General features: G+C 39.9%; 2 protein-coding genes across 4 annotated transcripts; one reads left to right on the top strand and one right to left on the bottom strand.

Annotated features, from left to right (window-relative positions):
• Nucleotides 1-12858: 12858 nt before the first annotated feature.
• Nucleotides 12859-16772, top strand: LOC140373982 (uncharacterized). Of its 2 annotated transcripts, none has more exons than XM_072460744.1 (8): nt 12859-12983; nt 13075-13190; nt 13254-13338; nt 14052-14221; nt 14293-14371; nt 14466-14604; nt 16185-16424; nt 16654-16772. In XM_072460744.1, exons 2-8 carry the CDS (start codon nt 13119-13121, stop codon nt 16709-16711), a joined length of 843 nt encoding a protein of 280 aa, XP_072316845.1. In that variant the 5' UTR covers nt 12859-12983; nt 13075-13118; the 3' UTR covers nt 16712-16772. The 2 variants fall into 2 exon arrangements, with proteins under 2 accessions (XP_072316845.1, XP_072316844.1); XM_072460743.1 differs by having other exon boundaries at nt 14037-14221.
• A 1358-nt stretch (nt 16773-18130) lies between these two features.
• zc3h12aa (zinc finger CCCH-type containing 12Aa) lies at nt 18131-23014 on the bottom strand. Of its 2 annotated transcripts, none has more exons than XM_072461180.1 (6): nt 22923-23014; nt 22049-22435; nt 21540-21679; nt 19955-20189; nt 19684-19790; nt 18131-19407 (listed from the first exon to the last, which is right to left on the bottom strand). In XM_072461180.1, exons 2-6 carry the CDS (start codon nt 22414-22416, stop codon nt 18467-18469), a joined length of 1791 nt encoding a protein of 596 aa, XP_072317281.1. In that variant the 5' UTR covers nt 22417-22435; nt 22923-23014; the 3' UTR covers nt 18131-18466. The 2 variants fall into 2 exon arrangements, with proteins under 2 accessions (XP_072317281.1, XP_072317280.1); XM_072461179.1 differs by lacking the exon at nt 22923-23014 and adding an exon at nt 22798-22903.
• Nucleotides 23015-24207: the final 1193 nt, after the last annotated feature.

Here is a 24207-nt window from a genome sequence, read left to right as displayed (position 1 = left end):
TAAATCATTGATATATTTTTCCATGGCCTCATATTCAGGTGAAGACAAGTTGTACAGCCGGCTGGAGGACAACAGAGCACCGAGGAGTAGATATATAGAGCAAGTCGTATGGCCTGTGGGGAAGCAGAGACAGAGCATTGTCACATTGGAGCCTCAGGTGGGGGTGACAATTTTGCATTTTCTCAATCAAAATGAGGATTGTCTTCTCAGCCAAAGATAACCAAGAATCAGAATAGTGTTTATTGCCATGGTCATTGAACAAAATTAACTAAATAGGAATTTGCTTTGGTGGCAAATGTCCAAGGATTAAAGGTAAGTGTAGTGAGGATATAATTCTTTCTAGGTGGTTATCAGACATCAATAGCTTTAATCACTTTGTACAATGTCTTAGCTTAGAGATAAGTCTTCCATCTAAACTTAAAGCATTAGCTGTGAGGGCAGTCAATAGCAGGGGGGTTTCATTAAAAGGGTGGCAGAAAGTTGCATTTTTGATCTGGGGATTGGAGGGGAAGTGGTCCAGCGCCTCCATGTTCACTGGTGAGCCTGGAATTTCGGTCAGGAAGTGTCGAAGTTTCCCACAATAGAGGCACCCACCAACTTTAATTCTGTGCAGTCGCTCTGTTGGTGTTAGCTTAGCTCATCCTAGTTTCACTGGTTCTTCGTCAGATGTCAAACTACTAAACTGACCTGACCTGGGGCAAGGGCAGGGCTCATGATTGGGTTGGGAAGTGTTGCACTGTGAGGACTAGATGAGGAAACATGATGGCTGGTTCGTTCTCTACAGCGTTGAGAATTGGTGGAAACCAGAAAATCAAGGTAATTAGAATTGTCTTTGGGAGCAAACTGTTCTGAGAGACCATTTACAAAAACATTTTGAAGGGCATTGTCATCCACCCCACTTCAGCTGCAAGAGTTCTGAGTTCCACAGAATATTAAAAAACAGTGAGGGTCCCTTGTTGGATGGAGAGGAGCCTTTTTGAAACTTCCTTCCCAAGTACTGGATGGTCCAAAGACCTTTCAAATGTGTCATAATCGTTACGAATATTAACATTATTTTGCCAGGCCCAGTCTAAAGCTCTTCCTGAAGGTAATTTTGGAGGGGTTTCTGACTAAAAAACTAGTGGACATTGGAGTAGAAATCCCTTACACTTCCCGATATCAACTGCTAAGTGTTCTGATTCTGGTACATGGGATTCTCTAGGGGGATCACTTGAAGGTGGAGGCTGGTTAACAGCATGGAATTGAGTTGAGCAGTTTGGTTTGAAGCTGCCTGCTGACTGGCCATTAAACCACAAAGACGCTTCTCATGCTGAACAAATACAGCACCCTTATTAGTTACGGCTGTGACAAGTCGGTTTTGTTCTCCTTCCACTGGGTTCATGATGGCCAGTTTGTACTGTTGAAGTGTATTAAAACTAGGTCCATGCAAAGTTAGGCCTCATTCTGAGACTGGCTTTTAGGAATATGTGTGTTTCTACCAAAATGTCTATTCCACGGAATGTAAGGGGCCCACATCTGATTAACTACCGAATGGGAGATGTCTCCATTGGCTGCGAGGCCTTGAGATGCCTTGTGTACATCTGTGTAAGCGCATGATCTCATTTCTGTAACTTCTCCCCTGGTGCTACCCAAATAAGGATACCTTTACATCTTGCTCTCTCATTGGCTAATCCGTTGGTACATGGATAGGGTCATACCTGTCAGATATTGTTTATCGGTCTTTGTGCGTTTTCAGTATATAAAGGCGAGATACGCCCAGAGACGAGGTTCGTCTTCCTGATCAAAGCGGACCCAGGGCGCTGTTTTCTGCTGCCCTGTATTTGACACTGCTTTCTCTGTAAATAAACTACCTTGAAAAGTTTGCAGAGCTTTGTCAGCGTGAATCCTTTGTCTACACCCTACGCCCCAAACGAGCATTGATCCAGACACCACAAAATGGCGCCACGAAATCGGGACGGATTGCAGACTGGATCGAAGCCTCTAAACAGCAGAAAATCATTGGCCTAGGTGAGTTTTACCTTTCGACCTTTGGTTTGATGCTGTGTGAGTGCTGTTGTCCTATGCCTGTTTCCGTAAAAAACACTGGTGCGGGTGATGCTCGGTGAGGCACGTGTGTGGGAAAGGGGGACACGTCTAAAAATGTGTTAGTTGAATTTGGAAAGATAAATTGTTTTTGTCTAAATACTGAGGAGACGTAGTGATCAAAGACCCTAGATTTAGCATCATTTACCGTAGGCCTCGGTGAAGAGTCAGACTAGTATCTAAGTGATGATATACGTGTCCAAAAATGTATTTTGAACCAAAACTGAAAATATAGACGGATAACGGAAAGAACCTGTCAGAAATAAAACGGCAGAGAGGTGAGATCTAGCCCCCACCTTTGCTCATTTCTCGTTTCTGCTCCGTGTGTGCGGCCTGCAGTTCTGTGTGTCTGTGTGCGCCGAGCAGAGAGAGAAGGAGAGAAGAGAGGGGAAGAGAGAGAGGAAGACGTGACGTAAAGTCGGTACGGTAGTAGATGTTAACCTGGCCAGGAGAGAGAAAAAAAATAAATGTATTATGGTTCCTAAGGTGGTTGTGTTGAAAAGAGAATAAAAGTACCTGGGAATAGTTTCTTCAAGTTCGAAGAAACGCCGAAGTTTTAAGTCGAAAGAAAAAGAAGATAATAAAGTAGTGCCCCGGGGACAGTTTGACCCTCAGAATGGGTCTTTGTGTTTTGAGAAGTAACGTTACTGTTGAAGTTTAAAGGTTAAAGAGAGCTCCAGGCGCTAAGTCCCCACCTTTTTCGTTTTCCTTTCTGCTGCTGCGTTTTGGTGTCAGTGAGCGTCTGAGAGAGAGAAGGAGAAAGGGGAAGGGAGCAAATTGCTAAACTGAAGAGAGAAGATTTAGTTTTTAGCGCTGTTACAGTTTGAAGTTGAGATTAAAAAGCATGCAATAAGTTTTACGTTACTCGAGTTTGTTGTTTGTTTGTTGGTTTTTATGTGGGATTTTGTTTTTTTGGTTAGTTATCTTTGAGGCTGGAACTCGAAGGTTATTTTGTCTTTGTGCGTTTTTTAGTTGTTTGCAGAGTAAAATTGTGTTTTTAGGGTGCGGTCTGAGAGAGGACACAGATAGTCTTTCTAAGTTTGAAGAAACGTGAAGTTTAACTTTAAGTAAAAAGAAATTTACTTTAAGTTGAGCAGCGGATGTTGTCTTTGTGTGAGTGCTGATCCGGAGTGTGGAGTCGTTTTTGTCGGTCATTTTTATATTAATTTCTTCGCTCTGTGGAGTCTGTTAAGAGATGTTTCAAGGGGGACAACTGGACCGCGTTTGAGATAGTTTTTAGAAGTCGGGGGCGGAGTTTAGCTCCTCCTACAGGGTGTGAAGAAAGACAGAGAAAGAGTGAAGGCACGGCGGAAGTGCCCAGACAGAGGACAGGAAGAAAGACTGAGCAGGTTAACGCTATTGGGGGCGGAGCTATTGGCTCCTCCTACGTGTGTGTGAGGCAGAGCAGGGTGCGAAGAAGTAGCAGGAAAAGAGAGAGAGAAAAAAGCAGATTGTTAGATACATCTGACTAAGAGGCAATCTCGACCGTTTGTGTTTATCACAGGCTGTACTCGATTTATTATTTTAAGATTAATAATAAAAGGGAGGAAGTTGGAGATAAAAAGAGGTTAATCAAGGAGAAAATAGAAAGAAATGAATGAATTAATAAATAAATAAATAGATAAGTGAAGGACGAATGATGGTATTACAAAAATAAGATACTTTATTGGATGATTAAGAAAATTATTCATGATGAAAATTATGTTATGATAATTGTTTGAAATAACCTGAATTGGCAAAGGATTAACGTGAACTAATCACTGTTTTTTCTTTTCTGTTATTGCGACAACATACGAGATCGGAGTGACAGAAGGAGACAGGAAACGGAGTGGAACAGTTTGACGAAACAAAGCAGTCAACTGGAGGAGAAGACCTTGGAAAAGGCCAGTTTGTTTCTATTCACAAACTCTTGCATTAAAAAAGACTGTGTAATTACACATTTATAATCACATACTTCTGTTATACAAAAACTTGGCAATGACTGATTTTGGGGGTTACACATAATTACATAAGATAAGGCGTATCTTTACAATCGAGAACTGTTGCATTGGTGTGGTCCATTGTGAGTTAAGAGAATTGTTTTTATGCTACTTAATCGGATAAAAATTTAGTTGGTTCTATTATATCCTAGTTTGAATAACCAGTGACATAGTACTACAATTAAGAATTTTACATTTTTAGTTGGTCCACTGCGTATCCTGAGATTTTGCTGAAATTTAACTTCTATTGAATAAAAATATAGCTTTGATTTTCTCATATCTTAAGGTTAATTGGATAAGGTATAATTTTGAATTTGTTTATTGTTACTCTTTAGTTAGATAAAAATAACTTTGGTTTTTGATAGACATTGGATTTATTTTTACTCTTTAGTTATAATTCAGATTTTTGATTGACATTGAACACCAATTTCTTTCACATCTGCTGAGGTTGGCAAACGATCTTTGAAGTTTTTATCAAACGGACTAAATAACTTGAGAAGTGTTAGAGAAAACACTACGTTGAGGTAAATTAATTTAACAAAATAAAATAAAATAAATCTAAAGAAAGAAAATATAGCATGATGGCGACATCAAGACTGATTACTACAGTGGATTTGGTGCAGATAAACAATCATCTTGTGAAGGACGTAATTAAAATACTACAGGTGTTGATCGAAACATACAAAGCCAACCAAAAGAGAGGAAGAATTGGACGGAAACGCAAAGAGAAGAGAAGAATTGAATTGGAAGTGATGCAGTTGTTCGAAAACGAAGGGATCAAGTGGCTCGAAAACAAAGAGAAACAGGAGAAAACAAAGATGGAAATGGAGAAGGATAAGCCAAAAGTGGAAAAGGTGAGGGTAAAGATCAATAGATCATCCTCAAATACGCAGGCAACAGTGAAGATGCCTCCACCTTACGAGAAATTACAGGATATTGCAAAAGAATATCCACAGCTCCCAGTGATGACTCAAGATGGAAGATACAAAATTGAAGATGAAAATGAACAAGTAATAGAGACTGGTAAAGCTACAACAACTGTAACAATGTATCAAAAACTCAAAAACAAGAAGAAGAAGAAGTCAAGCTCAAAAACCGTGGAACAAAAACTCAGAAAATTGTCCACCAAAAATGACAAAAGTGATGAAGAAGAAGGAGCAGCGAATGGATACGATCCAGCTGTGAAGAGAGTTTTGGCTGCCGCGGAGAAGAAAGGAAAGAAGTCATTAAAGGTGACATGCAAAACACAAAAGGAGAACAATGACACTGAAACAGAGGACAGCGATGAAGAGTCAGAAGATGGATCGGATTCAAATGAAGAGACTCAAGATCAGAGTGATGATTCTGATTCAACATCCTGGAGAAATGCGGAGAACAGACCGAAAGCATCTAGTAAACATCGATTTTCATTCTCAGAGCTTTCGCATTATGAACTGCGTGACAGAACGGTGACAAAGGGAATAAACCAGAAGATGTGCCCAATAATAATAAAAGGACAACGTTTGGAATACAAACCATGGCAAAATGTCGATATGTCGGATTTGATGGAAAAGTTGCCCATACTCCAAGATGGTGCACACCCCTGGATAGCTAAACTGGAGGAGATGTTAGTGGGGACACAAGCTGCAATGGGAGATATGAAGAGACTACTAGCAACTATTCTTGGCATGGCAGGGATGCAAGAAGTCTTGACAAAAGCAGGACTGAACCAATATGCGAAGACAGCAGTGTACGACGCAGAGCTGTTCGTCGCTCGAAAAGGGACAATATGGAGAACATTAAGTGAGATGTTTCCAACAAACGTTCATCCAGATAATATCATTATTCAACCACTTGGACAGGAGGAGAATCCGAGAGTATACGTATCAAAAGCTTATCAAGTGTGGAGAAATGTCACTGGCAACAATCCAGAGTTGAATCAAATGGAGAAATCAATTCTGCGAGCTAAAATTCAGAAAGGCTTGCCGGCACCAGTAAGAAGGAAATTGGAAAAAGTGGTTGGCCTTGGAAGCATGACAATTAGTGTTTATTCAGACCACATAGCTCATCACGTGGAGCTATATCGGAAAAAGTTACAAGACCAAGAGGTGATGGAAAAGCTAGATCAAGTGCATTTGGTTGACACTAAGAAGAAAGAAAAGAGACAAGCGATGGTGATACAAAATCATCCTCAAGTGAACCAGCCATTGCCTCAAACACAACCAAACCAGGTTCAGAATCTTCCACCACAGACAGGGTCATGGGGACCACAGACAGGGTCATGGGGACCACAGACAGGGTCATGGGGACCACAGACTGTCTTCACCAAACCAGCCTTTAACCAGCAACAAACCTGGGGAGATAGAGGCAGAGAAAACTACAACAGAGGTAATTTCAATAAAGAAAACCCGAAGAGATCTTCAGCAGAATGTTACAATTGCGGACGGCTTGGTCATTACGCCCGTGAGTGCAGGAAAGAAAGAGGAAGCTTCAGAGGAGAATGCAGAGGAGGTTTCAGAAGCGGGTTCGTAGGAAGATTCAACGGCCCAGCCACAGAGAGGCCCGGTAAACCCTTACAGGGGCCTGGGGTTTGGGGTTTAACAGATGCCCTGAAGATCCGAGAGGAAGATCAAGGATTCATGAAGATTACAATTGAGGAAAGACTTCCCATGGGACTAAAACAGAGTCTGAAATTTTTGAAGAAAATTTGGCTGAAATTGAACAAGAATCTGAAAAGGACGATTATTCAAAGACATGGATGACATGATAATTATTCACAGAATCAAGAAATGTGCCATAAAGACTCTATCAAGTGTTACAGAAACTATTGGGAAAAAGGGAGACAAAGTCTCAGAAGAAGTTACTATACTGCAAGAAGAATTGGAAAATATAATAATAATAAATAAATAAATAGCAATAGCTAAATGTACTACATAAATTAAGAGTTAAAAGTCTCACAAAGTAAACAGAACAGCCGAAGAAGCTGCAAACCTTGTGACCGGTGAAAATGCAGTGAGGAGAAGTTCTTTAAGTCACATATTAGGTGAATTTGAAAGAAAATATTAAATTAAAGATGATTATGATTTGGATTTTAAAGATTTTAAAGATTTGATGTTAGACTGTTGGTTCTAATTATTCTTGAAGCACATGGCTTAGCGCATGGTGCAAGGAGGAGGTTAAGAGACAATTAGACACCAACCAGAGACAATATTTACTTTGAACTACTTTCAAAACTTGAACAGAAGAGATGCATAATCTGTTGCCAAGTTTGTGTGTAGTGAAGTTTTGTGTAGACAATCATAAGGAGGTGGAGCCTGTCAAACAGAATCTTTCTGGTGAAAGACAGAATTTGTGAATAATAAAAAACTGAATAAGTCTGGAAATTTAATAAAATTAGATCAAATTGGGGTTCAATAGGATTTAAGGGGATTAAACTAGATTAAAGACTAGATTAATGTAGGAAACAAATTAGAAATGGACTTTTGGAAAATAATCTAGCAAAATAGAGGTTTAAACTGGGAGAAGAGCTTCCACTGACACTGACAACATTCAAGTGAGTTACAATTTCAAATGAAACCACATGAGTGGTGACGGGTGCACATATGTCAACACAGCGTTTGCACTAGTGGTAAGAACCATAGTTTAAAGCTATTAGAGAACAAGATGCAAACAGATGTTAAGATATGAGGGAACATTTGATGAGAAATTTTCTACAGACATTGCAGACAAATCGGTCTGAAATGGGGGAAAACAGTGGTGACAATTGGAACAGAAATAAATCTCTAAACTAAGGGTTTAAGCAACTTCCACTGACGAAGTTGATTTGATAACTGGGTTCAAAACCAAATAGGAAGCTAAATTTAGTAGTGACTAAAAAGGGGAAATCTTGAATTAAGGGAAAATGCGGAAGAGGAAATAATCAGAGAAGATATATTCTTTATAATAATGGGAGAAATATTTAGATTAGAAGAAATTAGGAACGGCGTTTTGCATAAGAAAGTTATAGGGGAAGACAAAATTATAGATTGGTGCTGTTTAGAAATATTTGCATTAATGATTACATTAATGATTAAGTACAAGATGACTCTGTGAGTGAAAGTCAACGTTGACATCAACATTAACTAGGACAACAGCAAAGAAGTTGTCTGTTAAAACAGCAAGAACATTGACTATTACATCAACAGCTAAAATGGAAATGGGGTTTAGAATTAGTTAATAGTAAATTAGATTAACTCAACGGGAGTTATCATTCATGGTGATGGTTCCTTAAAGGAGATGCATGCACATGATCATGAATGATGGTTAGCCTATCACTCACATAGAAGGAGTGTTCTGGTTTAAGGGAGGAGTACATTACAGTACATTACGTTACATTACATACATTTTTACATTTATTAGGCCCGAGCGCCACAAGCTGGCGAGAGGCCTATTAATCTCGTAAGGCCGTGCGAAGCACGGCTGCGAAAGTGCGCACGTAGTGCGCACGAAATCGAGCGCGAAGCGCTCGCCCACTTCCAAACACTCACTAACGCACTCCTTCACTCATGCACGCCCCGTGCATACTAATTAGTAGTAGGAAAATGGAACATTACCGTTGTAAACGGGCGAAGCCCGTGCAAAAGTGCGCACTAAACGAGCACTTTACATTGAGATGACGACCGCGAAGCGGTCGTCATCCCCATATAAAGCACTCATTTGCGCTAAGTAGCTCACAAATACGTTCCCCATCTCTTGCATGTTCCGTGCATATAAGCATGTAATGCAAAAATTGAACATTATTACTGTATAGAGGGCCAAAAACACAAAGTGGGCGGAGCCCACTCAAAATTAACGAAAGTACCCGTCAGTGACCAGGGACCCACACCATGAGGTAGGAAAGTGCGAGCGCTTTCCGAAAATGTATAGTTTATGATATTTGAAAAATGGGAAACATTGTTTTCGCATCGGAATATTATTCTTTCTTTCTTCTTCTTCTTTTTCTTCTCGGGACCAACCCGCCTATTTTTCACCCAGTGAACATTGACGAAAAGTCACAAAAATGTTCACACCTCTAAAAATCGTGCCTCTCTACATTCTGGCTATTTCCCTTTTCTAAAATAAAAAAAATTGGTGCGTCAGCGCCCCCAAATGTACCAAAAATGCATTGAGAGATGGGAAATGACCCAAAAAAAATCTGATCGTAGAATCATGAAATTTGGCGCAGAGGTAGATGGTGACAAGAGAAGTAAAAAATATTATTACGGCAACGCCGTCCGCCCAACCAAATGTCGGCCATATTGCTTCAAAAATGGCTAAACATGACTTCGGAGTTTTTCCAAACGTCGTACTTTTACGAACTCCTCCCAGGGCGTTGGCCCTAAAAAACTGAAATTTGGTGAAAATGCTACTGAGGAGTGGGACATCAAAAGTTATCCAAATTACATTGATACCTGTCACGGTCTCTGAGCGGCAAAGCCGCAAACTGTAGCTAGAATTTCAGAAATCTCCCATATTTAAAATTTCTGCCGTTTGCGCAGATAAAGTCTGAATTGCGTCAAATTAGAATCAGTTGTTAAACTCTTTGCCCTAAACCTACTTGAAGTGAAATAAATTAATTTGGCGCCACAGCGCCCCCTACAGATTTTATATGGAGGTTAAATGTTTAGTTTTGCGAAATTATATGAAATTTGACACACAACTCAATTTTAGCATCCCCATAAAAAAAGTCAATGAGACCCATGTCATAATTGTTATGGCGTTGCCGTAACGATGACCGAAACCGTTCATGTTATTCCAATGGGGAAATCGCCAGAACATGTTTACACTTTAGACTTTCACAAACTCCTCCCAGGGCGTCAGCCCTATTAACCTGAAATTTGGTGAGACTCATCTTCAGGACCATCAAAAGTCATCCACATTTTCATTCAAAGAGTCACGGTGTCTGTGCGGCAAAGCCGCACATTTTGCCAAGAATTCAAAATAAAATAGCTTTTTGATGGTAAAACAAAGGGGAGAAGATGTGACAGCGTCACGGATTCAGCAGTAGGCGTAATAAAAGGACAATTGGGGCGCGTTAGCGCCCCCTCCTCTTGCGCGTGGCGGCGGTGTGGCGGCGGCGTGGCGAGGGCCGATCATTGCCGCTTGCGGCTATATTTTTCTATTGTTTTTGTTGTATACATTCCATGGATTGTTTTACTTATTAAATTTGGTTAACCATTATATTATCACACTTATATATATATATATATATATATATCTATATTCTGTTCACATAAAAAATAAAAAAATACTTTTTAGAGGATGTTTTTACATGAAAAGATCGCAAGCTACAAGATACTGTTCAGTTATTTTTGTTCCCAGGACGATGCTGAAATGCTGTTAAAAGGACAATGGACATGGACAATAACAATAACTGGAGTGGACATTGAGAATATCAGAGGAGAACGCTGGAGCCAAACGTCACACCATACCAACACCTTTGAAGACAACATAATCATCGCTGAGAGGAGTGGTGAAAAGAGTTATAATAGAATGTTAAAAGGTTTGAATAAATTATTTGGTTAAATAAGTAAAGGGTTGATAATAAATTATACTCATGTGTTGATGTGTTGAGGTGTTGTTGATAATCCAGTGCTGATGTTTAGGTTGTGCGGCGACACGAATATCCTCACACAGTAGCGATTAAGGATTGCTTAAATTGGATAATAACTTAAGATCGAAGACAAATTTTCTCTTAAATTTAATGATAATCAAAGAAGTGAGGCTGTTTAGGTCGTTAGATAACACGATCAAGGACAGCCAGAAGGGGTGGTAGCCAAGATCGGTCAGAACAACTGACGGTTGGTGCCGTGAGAGAATTTTTCCTGCTAAACAAAAGTAAGCATCGACAAGCAGGTTTTTGCTCTCGCTTGTCGCTGATCGTGTCTAATTAATTAATTGATCTGAGCTTAATCACTCAGAAGGGAGGAATATGAAGTGTATTAAAACTAGGTCCATGCAAAGTTAGGCCTCATTCTGAGACTGGCTTTTAGGAATATGTGTGTTTCTACCAAAATGTCTATTCCACGGAATGTAAGGGGCCCACATCTGATTAACTACCGAATGGGAGATGTCTCCATTGGCTGCGAGGCCTTGAGATGCCTTGTGTACATCTGTGTAAGCGCATGATCTCATTTCTGTAACTTCTCCCCTGGTGCTACCCAAATAAGGATACCTTTACATCTTGCTCTCTCATTGGCTAATCCGTTGGTACATGGATAGGGTCATACCTGTCAGATATTGTTTATCGGTCTTTGTGCGTTTTCAGTATATAAAGGCGAGATACGCCCAGAGACGAGGTTCGTCTTCCTGATCAAAGCGGACCCAGGGCGCTGTTTTCTGCTGCCCTGTATTTGACACTGCTTTCTCTGTAAATAAACTACCTTGAAAAGTTTGCAGAGCTTTGTCAGCGTGAATCCTTTGTCTACACCCTACGCCCCAAACGGGCATTGATCCAGCCACCACACTGTCATGGTTGGTTCTAAATTGGACCAAAGAGCAGAAGTATAGTTTTTTTAATAGTTTATTTGAACAATGTAGGCAGGCAGGCAGGCAGACTGGATAATGACTGTAGTTCAACAAACAGGCATGGAGTTCCAGTGGAGCTGCTCTTCTTATACTTGGGACTTGATGAGGATTGCAGCCAGTTGTGAGGACTGCAAATGCTCCGCCCATGTAGGAGGAACACACAGACAGACAAGGGGAGGGGGAGGCAAAGGAGAGACACAAACACAAGGAGCAGCATTCTTGCAGAATAAGACAATCAAAGCTTTTTCTTTTGCAATCTGGTGAAAAAAGTTTATACTTTTTGTTATCCAGACCTTAAATCTCAGATTAGTGCTGCTGTAAAACTTTGATCATAGGCCAACCAGTTCACATCTTTGTTTAGTTTGTATGTTTTGATTAGCTCTTTCCATGTCGTAAGCACAGATTTTACCCAAGGATTCTAAACTTCCTCCATATGACTGTTTGACTTCTGCCAGTAAGACCTGTACAGGAACCTCCCATTACACAGAATATTTTCCCATTGAGCCTCATACTCTGGATCACACCAGTACTTTTGAGCTGAAGTAATTTCAGACAAGGTAAACCCTCCTCCTTTTTCTTATGATAGTCGTAGAGTTTTGAATTAAAAGGTTTTTTTTTTTTTACCTTGCCATACTTGCCTGTTGGGGAGATTGGGAGAGTCTTGAAAAGAAAAACAAATTCACATTCATAGTTTCAATCCTCTGACTTAGACTTACGAATGGGATAAGAGAACATTTCAAGGTCTTTCTTTATAGTCAAAAAAATAAGACAAGTGTTTCTAAAAAAATTTTAATGTAATCTTTATGGAGAACTACACTTAAATATATAAGATATTATGCTTGTCATTAAAATGGGCAGGTCATTCACAGGACAGTGTAGCGTGAAGTGAGGATGAGAGAGGGAAGGACATTCAGCAAGTTCTCAGAGATCAAACTCACAACTGCTGTACATTCAAGAAATTCATATTGATAGTTGAAATTTTAAGAAGATAAATTATCATTATTATTATTGTTATTATTTGTGTATTTATTATTTGTCTTGTTGCCCAGCCCTATCACCTACAAGTGAGCTGTCCTTGATAAAAGTTCTTGTTAATGACAAAACAATTAGAGGAAATGTTGTTGATAATCCCTTCTTTACTTCTAGTGGGGCTCAACAAACCAAATTAAGCAGACTGGATGCAAGTGCACTGTTTAACATGTTGAACTAAGAAGATTAGACTAGCCAGATTTAGCTAGCCAGCAGTCGTCAGCAGCACTATGCGCGCACTGCCTCTGGTGCGTGGCAACAGGTCGGCTGGTGGTGGACATTCACAAGGGACTGAAGCCCATTGAGCAAATATGGACAGTTGCGTTTGAGGATGACATCATTTTCATACCAGTCAGTCTAATTACAAAGGTCAGTGTCGTAGTGTTCAAATGTATGTACTAAATCTACACATATTTATTGTTTACTGGTTTACATACATGCAGTTCATATCTGTTTTCAGTTCTCCTCTACACAATAATGTAAGGTTATTGTGCTTTGTCCACAATGGTCTATGTCCTGTGGCCTCTTTGTACATGGACATTCAAGGGGATTCTGTGCACCTGCAGGTTCCTTTGGGTGAGTGTGTCAAAGTAGTGTTGTATCATTTCAGTGAGGTCTAACTGTCCATTTTCAATGCAGATATGCCCATATAATGCAATTCAATTCTTGCCAAGAGAAAAACAAAAAAACAAGTGCACAAGGGCACAGGCAAAGGTAAATAAAGGTAAGAATCTCAAATTAGGACAAATCATTTTGCACATGCAGTGTATTCACATTTCACCTTGTGGGGAGGTTGGGTGGGATATGGGCGTGTGGGATTGTTTTTAATGAACTGTGAAGCACTTTGTGTTATGTGGTTTTCTGATTGATTGCTTTAAAACTGTAAAATTTTAAATCTACCATTATAAGGACAGTGTGGCAGTGTGTATTTCCCACAGTTTGTTGTGCTGGGCCAGTAGAATTTTTTCAGTTTATGAACGAAAGGCTTGATTTCTATGTTGACTCTACATTTAATTCTAGGCATTGTAGACAAGATTCAAAAATATTTGTAATTGTACCTCAAATTGTGTTTTTTTGTTAATGTATTATATGTTTAGTCTGATTACATCAACACATATTTGTGACTTTACATTCAAACAAGAATCCAGTTGTACTTTATACCAAATAGCTTTTTAAAGCTTTTTACTTTGACACTGACTTGTACATCGACTGTGCATTATTTAAGGTAATGGTATCATTTTGAACACAGTATTAATCTAGAAAATGCTGTTTTAATGATATGAAGGATATGAAGTTGAATATAGCTCTTTGAGTGATTATTTCAACACTATTAGATGTTAGCAATAAGCCAAACACATGTCTAAACAGTGAAAGGACAATTTATCTGAAGTAATGTTAACATACATATCTCTGTGTGTTGAGGCTCTGGGTGTAAAGTCCATGCCTCCATACCGGGGAACCCTGACCGGACCACAGACCTTCACAACAGAGTGACCAAGACAGAGAAGGACATCCTGGTGCTGAAGACCAGAATAGCCTGTGAGAGAGCATCATGGGAGCGCAGGTTTTCAGAGCTGCAGAGAAAACAAGAACAACTGATCACTCAGGTGTGTTTTGGAAATGCACTGTGGAGTATGTGTGCGTGAATCACCTCATTACTGTTGCCTGGTCTCCTCAGATGGCCTCAGAGGGAGCAGTGCAGCCAGTGGCTTGTGAGTCAGGAGTGAACAACGGCGAGGTCTTTGAGAAATGCCCAAGTAAAACAAACAAAAAACAAACAGTTGATACATATTTAAAAGTTCTCATGTCAAACGAGTTCAGACTTGTTTAGTGTTGTCTGAATGCTCACAGGTGATGTGTCAGAACTGATCCAGCTACAAAGTGTGTGTGAGGTATCATCCAGAGCAGACACGCGCACAAGCAGCCATTACTCCTGTGCAGCTTCAGAACAGAGCTCAAGACTGCCTTCATCTTCATCTTCCGTTACCAGGTAGAAACCACACACATCCCTCATCGTTACTGAGGCAGGCTGGAATAACAAAACAGAATTGTGATCTAATCCCTCATCATATATATATATATATATATATATATATATATATATATATATATATATATATATATATATATATATATATATATATATATATATTGTATGTGTGAGTGTATATGCAGTGTTGGGAAAGTTCACTTTCTACATGAACTAGTTCAGTTCATAGTTCACACATTTTAAAATGAACTAGTTCAGTTCATAGTTCATAATTCAAAATTTTGAACTGAGTTCACAGCTCCAAAAAATGAACTAGTTCAGTTATTTTTTTCAATATAATGCTATAATGTTTCTAAATTATTTCCACAGCCCAAATACAACCACAAGCAGCAATTATTTTATTAGTTTAATGCTGAAACTATGTGTCAGATTTCATCTTCATATCCAATTTTGAATCTTTACCCAGGATTTACATTCACATTGAAGGGACAGACTTCCCCAGAGGCAAAGTTTGCACAGAAAAGCAGATTGTTCCCATTCTCACCGACCTTATCATAAAACTCACGTAACTGGTCGTAGGGCGACTCCTGCTGCTCTGTTGCTGTCACGTCCATGCTGCTTTTTGTTTTGATGCGCATGCGCGGCGCGACACGCGAAATCTCTGTGTGCGCTATCCATGGATGTATTATATTATGGCGCTATCTATCGCCTCTACAACTTCGGAGCTCTCACACTTGCCAGACATAGGCTCTTTTTGGGCAACATAACGGTGTGTTTTTCTCCTGGAAGTCTCTAGAAATCTCACTTTTACACGTTCAGATCACGTTCACCAAGATTATGAACGCGTTCATGAACTTTCGTTCATGTATATAGATGTGTGTAGATGGGTGTGTGTATATATGTGTGTGAGGGGGTGAGAGAGTAGGGAGGGAGGTAGTGGGAAGGGAGAAGAGACCATTGGTCTTATTAATTTGACATGGTATTGTTTTGTACACTATAATGGTAAATTGGAAAAGACAATAAAAATTCTATCACCAAAAAAAAAAAGGTGTCTCAAAAAAAAGAAAGAAAAGTGAGACAAACTTGTTGGTATACACACGCACGCACACTCACACAAACACACACACACACACACACACACACACACACACACACACACACACACACACACGCACTCTTTAATGGTTGACACTGACACATTACATTCTTCTTCTTATTTTTTCCAAGTAGAACTAATTCTACTGTTTTTCATTCATCCTGAATGTTTTAATTTTTTTTTTTTTTGAAGCCTGTTTTTAATCTGATCTTAAAACTGTATTTCCTTTTTGTCCTATTTGTTCGTACAGTGTCCTTTTTGAGTGTCCAAAAAGTGGACATTATCATTATTATTACATAGTTCATTTTCACACTTTATTGATGACTTACGTGGCCTCATAGTTTCTGCCCAAAATGACATTAAAATAATGATAAATGATGAAAGGACTGTAAAAAGTGAGGAAGGGAAGCGTGGAAAGACATTTTGAAGATGCACAACCATTCACTTTCATGCATTCATCCCATATTAATCTCCTCTCTAACAGTGTGAAGTCGTGGCGGTCGAGCCTGGGCCCTCAGCGTGTGTTTGTGCCTCACTCTCCTCTGGACCTGCAGCTGGGTCACAGGGTCAGGATCATGCTGCCGTCTGGACGCATCAGCACAGGAGCGGTGCGCTTTATCGGCCACCTGCAGGGGGAGGAAGAGCTCCACCTGGGCATCGAGCTGCACTCTCCTGACCATGGATTAAGGAACGGCAGCTACAGGGGGCAGTGCTATTTTGAATGGTGACAGTTGACATTCTGAAGTAGAATCAGTTTTTTACTTTGAATTTGACAAGTTTCTGATGAAATCTTACTTCAGTTGTATTATTGAATTATATTGGGTTCAGATATAACTTAATAATAAGTACATAAAATAGTACACCTTTCAGATGTATGTCAAAACACAAATTAAAATTAGAACTATTCATATTCTACGGTGTAAATAACGCCTCTCCTCTTCCGTCCCTTGCAGCAAACCTGGCTATGGTGCCTTTGTGCCATTCCACAAACTCCTTATGGCCTGGGAATAATTAGGGAGACCCCATTGAAAACTGTGCATTTTGATTCATGGACCTCCTGAAGACAGAAAATAACAGATTATTATAAGAGGTAAAAATGAAAGGTGAGAGGACAAAAGTCCCATCTGGACCAACTACAACAGCTTTTCACTTTTCATGTTTATATTAAAGTTTTGTCTGTCCACTGTCCGTTGGTTTGATTTATTTGAAATTCTATTGAAAAAGAGATGACAAACCCATATATTTTGCGTCTTTACCCCGAGGATACTCTCTCCAGCCACTAGAGGTCAGTGAAGAATCTGGTGTTGTGTTGAGGCAATGGCCACGGCATTTATCACAATGCTTATTATGATCTGACTACTAAACTGTTACAAATATAAAATAAATCAAATCATAGAAATTAAAAATATGTCTCATCAAATGCCTTTTAAAATGCTGATTTTGATACTGAAAAGCATATTTCATGTATAACCTCTTTTTTTTTTCAGGTTCTGTTTACAAAACAAAGAATCCCCTTTTTGTCAAAGAAGCTACTACACCTTGGCTCCAGGGAAAGTCACACCATGTAAATCTGATCTTATTTCCGTTACACAGGCCTAGTTTCAAAAATTGACGTAATGCCAGTGATGTGCACTATGCAAATTACTAAATCCTGTTTCCTTGTCTGTCATTATATCTGTTGCATGTCATTAGATAATGTCCAAAATATATATGCTATCCTAATGTCTTAAAAGTGTCTTGCTTTATTTGTACTGGATATTTGAAATTTCAATTCCATAAGCTTAAGACTTCATTTGATGACACAAGGTGATACAGTATGTCAAGGCTCTGCAAATTTAAGTCAGAGTTAGAATTGTAGTTTTAGTTTACAGAGAGTCGTGCTCTATTGTTATTCAGTGGCACCCTTAGTTGGTTCAGTTGACATTGTTGGAGCCCTTTGGGGAACATAGAGATGTGTACAAAGACACATATTCAGTGACCTTTTCTCCCAGAGTTTGTGATTTGTTCCATCTTATAACCTGAGCAGGCAATTTGAAAATCCTCTGGCTTACATTGAGGAAATTCTGGATAGTAAATGTTAGAAAGGTACATTGTGTACGTAAACTATCTTGGTTAACTGAAAAACATCATGAGAATTTTTCACTTTCATTTTTTTATTGCAGACTTTTTACATAATTGTGATTACATTCATATTTTGAGAACTTGATACCATTAGATAAAGTTTATACTAATGTATGATTTCATTTGTTTCCATATGCAATAAATTGGTTAAACAAATACCTGTGTAGTATCGCACCATTTATGGGAACATGTTGTGAAACAGAATCTTGTTCCTGGTAAACGGTAATAACAGAATCAGTTTTGGCAACTGAAAAACAATCCCTGTGACTTCCTGGAATGATTCTGTTTACAATTAATCCTATCATGAATGGACAATGCACAACTACATGAAGGCTGACAATAAAATCACCAAAAATATAATACTCACAGTCATCATGAGAACTCACATCAATAACAACATGACACAATATGTATCAACAGTACACACTCTAGAAATACAGCTCTAGAGAATTGTTGCAATTAAAATATACGTAGTCCATATTGCGTTTGACACAAATGCCATACAATCAATTTCACATGAATTGTTCTTTAAGAAAAAGTAATAATAATCTGGGTGGTGGTCCCTAACCTGGAGAAGTACATTGGCACTTGGTATAATGCTTATTGCCAACTCACTATTCAAGTTACAGAAAATAATTAGCTCTTTTAATAAAGCTGGTTATTATAGTAAAGTGCTGAGTCATGGTTTTCCCTCTCAGTCTTTATTTTCAGTATCTCCACTGCCAGCTTTTCAAGGTCTGTTAGATGTGGGAACATTCCCATCACCATATCTACATCGCTGGGATTAAAAACTGCTTGTAACTTACAGCGTAGTACCATCTTGTTTGGGTCACTTGCATCAAAGGGTTTTGGCTGAGCCCATGGGTTGTACTGGGGGGCACTGTATGGGCCGTTAGGATGAAGGGAATGAGTCCCCGGGGTATTTGTCCTTGCTTGTGGCATACCATGGTACGGGTCTGACCTGTAATTCTGTTGAAAATGAGGAGGTCCGTTGTATTGAAGATGGAGTGGTAGGCTGCCTTTGTTTGAAATATTGCATGGGTAAGCGTAGTTGTATTTGGGTTGTTCCTCCATTTTTCTGTCAGCTTGCTGACCGGTGGACAGGGGGAGTGCGTAGGAACAGTAGTAAGAGGACTGACTCATGTTGTTTTTCTCTTGTACAGATGCATGTCTCGATCCAGAGCCGGCCTGACTTTGCTGCTGGGGCCACAGCTGGTGGGAGTTACTGAGGCTGTCGCAAGAGCCCAGTCCTGAGTCCAGGTACTCCTGAGAGCCATTGGCATAGTAAGGATTGGGCACGAACTGATGCTGCCCCGCCCACTCATGCCGACTGTGCTCTCCAGTAACTTGTATGTGATTCTGACTGCTGCCATGAGAATCCCTGTACAAAAGTACATTTTCGCTAACCTGGAAGCTTTTGACAGACTCTGCATCTCCCAAATAGAGCTTTGGTGATGATTGGGCTTTTGGTTCAGTTGAGGAAATCTGAGCTTTTTCTCTCAGTTCATCGGCCACTGACATATAGGGCTGGTTGGTCCGCTCTGGATGATAGAACTTGCATTTGATGCCATAAGTGCACTTTTTGTCTGCAACGGAAAAACACAAAATGTCAGCTTAAATAGATGGTTTGCAAATAGAAGATTATAGTACAAACTTGGATCACTGTTTCTGATCTACCTCACTGCAGTTGTGGGTTAATTTGGCTTTATGTTTCAATACAATACAGAGCAAAAAATTAAATGAAGGAAGTGTCAAAACAGGGCTTAGCTCTAAAACTGAACTTATGTGAGAAAACACTATATAGTGTCAGGACTATGGCCTACACAAACAACAACCAGTGATCACAACATGTGATGCCTCACCATAAGGACAAAGCTGTCTTTTTTGCTCTGTAGGGAGGGGCTTTCTGCGGAGGAAGTTGTCTAAAGTAGGGCCATGGCGACCAAGAGGGTCATCTGGCGGCATGAATCTGAAAACACACACGCAGTTATTTACATGTAACATATTAGCCAAGTGATGTGTGCAACAAATTACACACTGGAGAAAACCCTCCTTGCAAATGCATGACAAGTTCACATGAGGAAGTGGGTGTAACAGGACAGGCCCTTCAAGTAAAAGAGGCTCATAGCTCACCTGTCATTCACAAATGAGTACATCAAAAGCCGCTCCTCAATGCATTTTTTCCATTCCAAGCTTTCCCCTTGGAGGTCGCGGTAGGTGTCGTTGGATACGATCACGGCCTCAGACTCAGATGCTACCTGGACAATGTAGCGATCATCGTAACAAACCACTCGCTTGCCCCTGACATGACGAGACGGAGTGAAGACAAGGATGCCACATTTCTCAAGTTTTGTCAGGATGTTTTGATCTGAGTAGGAAAAACATGAATGAGAATACTACTTATTTGTTAGAAATAATTCAAATGTATAATGCACAGTACATTAATAGGAACACACTACGCTTTTCAACAATTTGCACTTCTTCGATTACCTGCCGGAGTGTGCTAGAAACCTCACTCTACCACTAAACAAAAGGACAGGTACAAACAAATCTGTCTAAGGTACAATATCCTCTTAACTCAACAAAAAATGAATGAAAACAGCCTACAGTGTGTATGCTCTACATGTAAAATGAAATGAACCATGCACTGTTTGAATGTGCAATGCTTGTAAAGTATTGATGCATAGACAAAGCACTCAGACCCACTAGTAAGTCTTTGTGGAGGCAGTCAGCACATAGCTCAGGCTAAACTCAATCGTAAACTAGGTGTGGAAGAACAAATACAGCTGTACTTCCTGATGGGGATTACCCAGCTTCACTGTAAGCTTTTTCTGACTTCCTTGTTGAGGGAATCAACAATAAAAATAATACCTTTGGACATTTCCACCCACAAAGGAGAATTCAAAACGTGATATACTGGTTTCTATTCTTTGAATGATGGCTGAAGATAAGATTTGTTGTTAAAGCGCCATGACAACATTAATACAGCCCTTACTGTTTTCGCACAATTTAAAAAAAATATGATTTTTTTTAGAGCGTGACTCAAGGAAAGAAAGGCAATTTATATTTAGCAACAACAAACCATGAGCTAAGCTTGGACTGCAGTACTTATCTAAAACTAAACTGTGAGTAAATAATTTAGCTAAATGACTGGTCAGTTCTAAAGCGGGTCCATAGCAACCAGGGTCAAAACTCCGAAGGAAGTAGCAATTGAGTCTGGACAAAAACAGGTCTAATTGTAAGTGAAGCTCAGTCACAACATAAACCCCTGACCATTCCAGGTGAAAAACATAAACAACAAGACTAGAATTAGGTTGTAATCATATTTTCTTCTTAATAAGGGGAATCTGATTTAAATGTTAGTTGGTTTCATACATTTACAGGAGCAGATTAATTCATTCACAGTTCCTTATTCTGTGATATTTGTGTTATGTATTACATCATACAACATGTGTCACTAACCAGATGATTGTCCTGATAACATTGTATCTGGCTGAGAACCAAGCAGGAACTCACCCGTTCACATAATTCTGGGAAGATGAAAATGCAAACGCTTTCCTGCAACAATTACCTGAATGATTGCTTCCTTTAATGCTAAACTAGGGTAAGCTGGGAAAATGTGTGTGTCGTGAGCGTCTTTGGACAAAAAACTGTGTGAAAGTTCCAATGTGTCCTGCCTGATCCCAAAGTTTTCTTGCTTGTACATTTGTATTCTCACCAGTAATGGGGGCATCAAGTCGGGGTTGCTCTTTGCGCCAAGTGGGAACAAACACTTTTATATCATTATGACCTCTGTCCAGGAAAAAGTTCACTGCCAGCTGGATGCCTCGACAGGAGAAGATTTCCTTATTGCCGTGGCTGTAAGAAAGCAGGTGCACAAACAAAGAAAAATAGCATAAATAAGTAGTAAAAGTCACCTTTGAAGTAAACTATATATTTGCATATTGGCGCGGAACAGAACATGCGCAGGCAAAGGCAGGGAGTGCGATTTCAACACCACATTGTCAAGCATGTTTCAGAGTCAGGAAGAATAGATGACAAAAGCAGTTGTGAAGAGACAAGCTGACCATTATCAATGGCTTAGTTAAGTCCTCAAGCACTGACTGGATGAAAGCTCAGAATAAGCCACATATTATCTATTTCTGTTTGCGATTGGTGGTGATTCGCAAGCAACATTTAAACACATCAACTTCAATGCACTAATTAGAAAATAGAACATAACCTTACCTCATAGCCACATTGCTGCCATCAATAACAACAGGTCTGAGTTCCTCCTCTGTATGCTTCTTGTTCACAGCTTCTGGCATGCTTCTGGAGGGTCCAGAGGTCCAGCTGGGAGGCAGCAGAGGGATCTTGAACCCTGCGCTCCTCTCATCATTGTCTGAATTTGTAATGCAGGGTGCTGCCCGGGCCCCGTTCCGAACCAATTCTTCCAGGACGGCGTTGGTGTCAGTGTCCAGGGCTAGCTTCCTCAGGGCAGCCTCCACGTCCTTTGAAGAGTAGCCAAGCTTTCTGAAGAAGTTCACTCGGAGTTGAAGCTCGACGCTGTCTGGTTTTGCTGGGTCAGGAGCTGGGTTCTGGCTGGGCAGTGCCATTATAAAACATCTGATTTACCTAGAGAGGAAGAGAGGGAAAAGGCTATCGAAATGAGAACATGTGACAATAAAAATGACACACACTGACACATAACTCATAAGTGGAACATTATTTAATAGACAATAAGGTTTGAAGCTTTAGATGGATTACCAAATTCCTCAAATCATTTTAGTTTAAATCTAAAGAGTCAATGCAATGCGCCCTTGAAAATAAAGAAGACAGATCTACAGGGACATGACACAGTTCATTACAACATAATAACACAACACTTTGTTACACAGAATCTTTTAAATCTGCTCTTTTAGCACGGTTGAGTAAGCCATAAGGAGTCTAAGAAAAGAGAACACTTGAGAACACAAAAGGTACAGGACGTAGCCTACCTGACAGGTGACAACAGGTAAACACGACGTAACGTAAGCGCGAGCGCCAGGTAAATGACGGACGCACTTCACGAACACGTCAAATATAAACGCACCGGCCAAGTACGCTTCAGTTTTGTCTTTACCTCGTGTTTTGCTTTTCCGCAGAGGTCAGTGTTTCCTTTTACAGTAGAAGGCTGAATGGCTGAATGGGCTCGACTCCAAGGCGCCTCCCTCCCGGGAAATGAGGCTTTTTCTTCCCTGTTCCTCAAGCAGACACCGGCGCCATGCGCTCACTTCCTGGTTTGTCCCCTCTGCGGAATAAAGTTGACTGATTATTCATAATGTCAGCAAGATAACAGGTAAATAAACACACAAGAGGAGGAACAGGATGCACATGAACAGGAGAATAGGCTCTCTATGTTTCTTTTCGATCAAGGCTGCGTTTCAGGGAGACATACGACAGACTCCTCGTGGGATTTTACCTTTGACCAAAGCATAAGTTTGTTTTAGGCTTTATGCTACACTTGAGCACTAACTAAAGCCTAGTCAAGTGTAGGCCTATCTCACACAAACAGCCTATAGGCTCCTACCCGTCCCCCTGCTAACCTTTAAGTCATGATTTGAACAATAGATAGGCTACAGTTTACTATTTTAAAAAGGGGATATGTAGAAGTCCCACAGCCTGACATTCTACAGTAGGCCCACTCAGTTATTTATATGATTTAAAAAAAAAAAAGAAAAAGTATCCTATATGCAAGAATGAGTCCATTACAAGTAAATATTGGCTACTCCATAAAGTAGGAACATTAGGTTTACCAAAAATTGCACTCAGTTACAGTAAATTAGGCTATTTCTTTAGTTTCCAGCCCTGTTATTGCCCCACACAGTGTCCTCATGACTCACACCACCTCCTTGAGTTTGATGGTCAGTCTAAGAGCAGAGCCTTGTTTTAATTGGCTTGTATTGTATTATAATGTACTATTGTGTTAGATTATGTTTTAGTAAGCTATAACAGCACAGACCTATAATGACAACATGGCAACAATAGCAGGAGATTAGAGGTTTATTTCTCTTTTTTGTTATGGGGCTAAACCAGTTGTTTTACTTTTAGGACTTAATGGGCAGGCGTGGGTTCAATATGTGGAGTCCTGCACATAAGTAACCCTGACCCTAGTGCTTTCCCTACCAGTCAGTCAGGAGTGGGACAATCTGTCATTTTTATCGGACAAGAATGAAAGCCACACCCATGTGACAATGGCTTATCAACTTCATCAGTTAGAGTCATCCTAGGTCTCAGATGACAAAGGTCCTTAGGCATGATTAAAAGTCAACCCGCCTTATTTCAAAATCAGCTGCCAGACTTCACAGCTTTTTCTGTCAAAGATACAACCAGTGTTGGGGAGTGACTAAATAGCCTGTGTATACTGA

This window comes from Eucyclogobius newberryi, unplaced genomic scaffold (genome assembly GCF_026437365.1).
Source record: "Eucyclogobius newberryi isolate DKJ021-1_F unplaced genomic scaffold, fEucNew1.0.hap1 SCAF_3, whole genome shotgun sequence".
Classification (NCBI taxonomy): domain Eukaryota; kingdom Metazoa; phylum Chordata; class Actinopteri; order Gobiiformes; family Gobiidae; genus Eucyclogobius; species Eucyclogobius newberryi.
This window is presented reverse-complemented; position numbering and strand designations above follow the sequence as displayed.

Excerpts from the sequence above, each read along its gene's own strand:
- LOC140373982 (XM_072460743.1), top strand. The coding sequence starts at position 13,119 with ATGGTCTATGTCCTGTGGCCTCTTTGTACATGGACATTCAAGGGGATT. Across the intron at positions 14,222-14,292 it reads AAGAACAACTGATCACTCAG|ATGGCCTCAGAGGGAGCAGT; the intron begins GTGTGTTTTGGA and ends TGGTCTCCTCAG. Across the intron at positions 14,605-16,184 it reads TCTTCATCTTCCGTTACCAG|TGTGAAGTCGTGGCGGTCGA; the intron begins GTAGAAACCACA and ends CCTCTCTAACAG.
- zc3h12aa (XM_072461180.1), bottom strand. The coding sequence starts at position 22,416 with ATGGCACTGCCCAGCCAGAACCCAGCTCCTGACCCAGCAAAACCAGAC. Across the intron at positions 20,190-21,539 it reads ACTTGATGCCCCCATTACTG|ATCAAAACATCCTGACAAAA; the intron begins GTGAGAATACAA and ends TTTCCTACTCAG. Across the intron at positions 19,408-19,683 it reads AAGACAGCTTTGTCCTTATG|ACAAAAAGTGCACTTATGGC; the intron begins GTGAGGCATCAC and ends TTTCCGTTGCAG.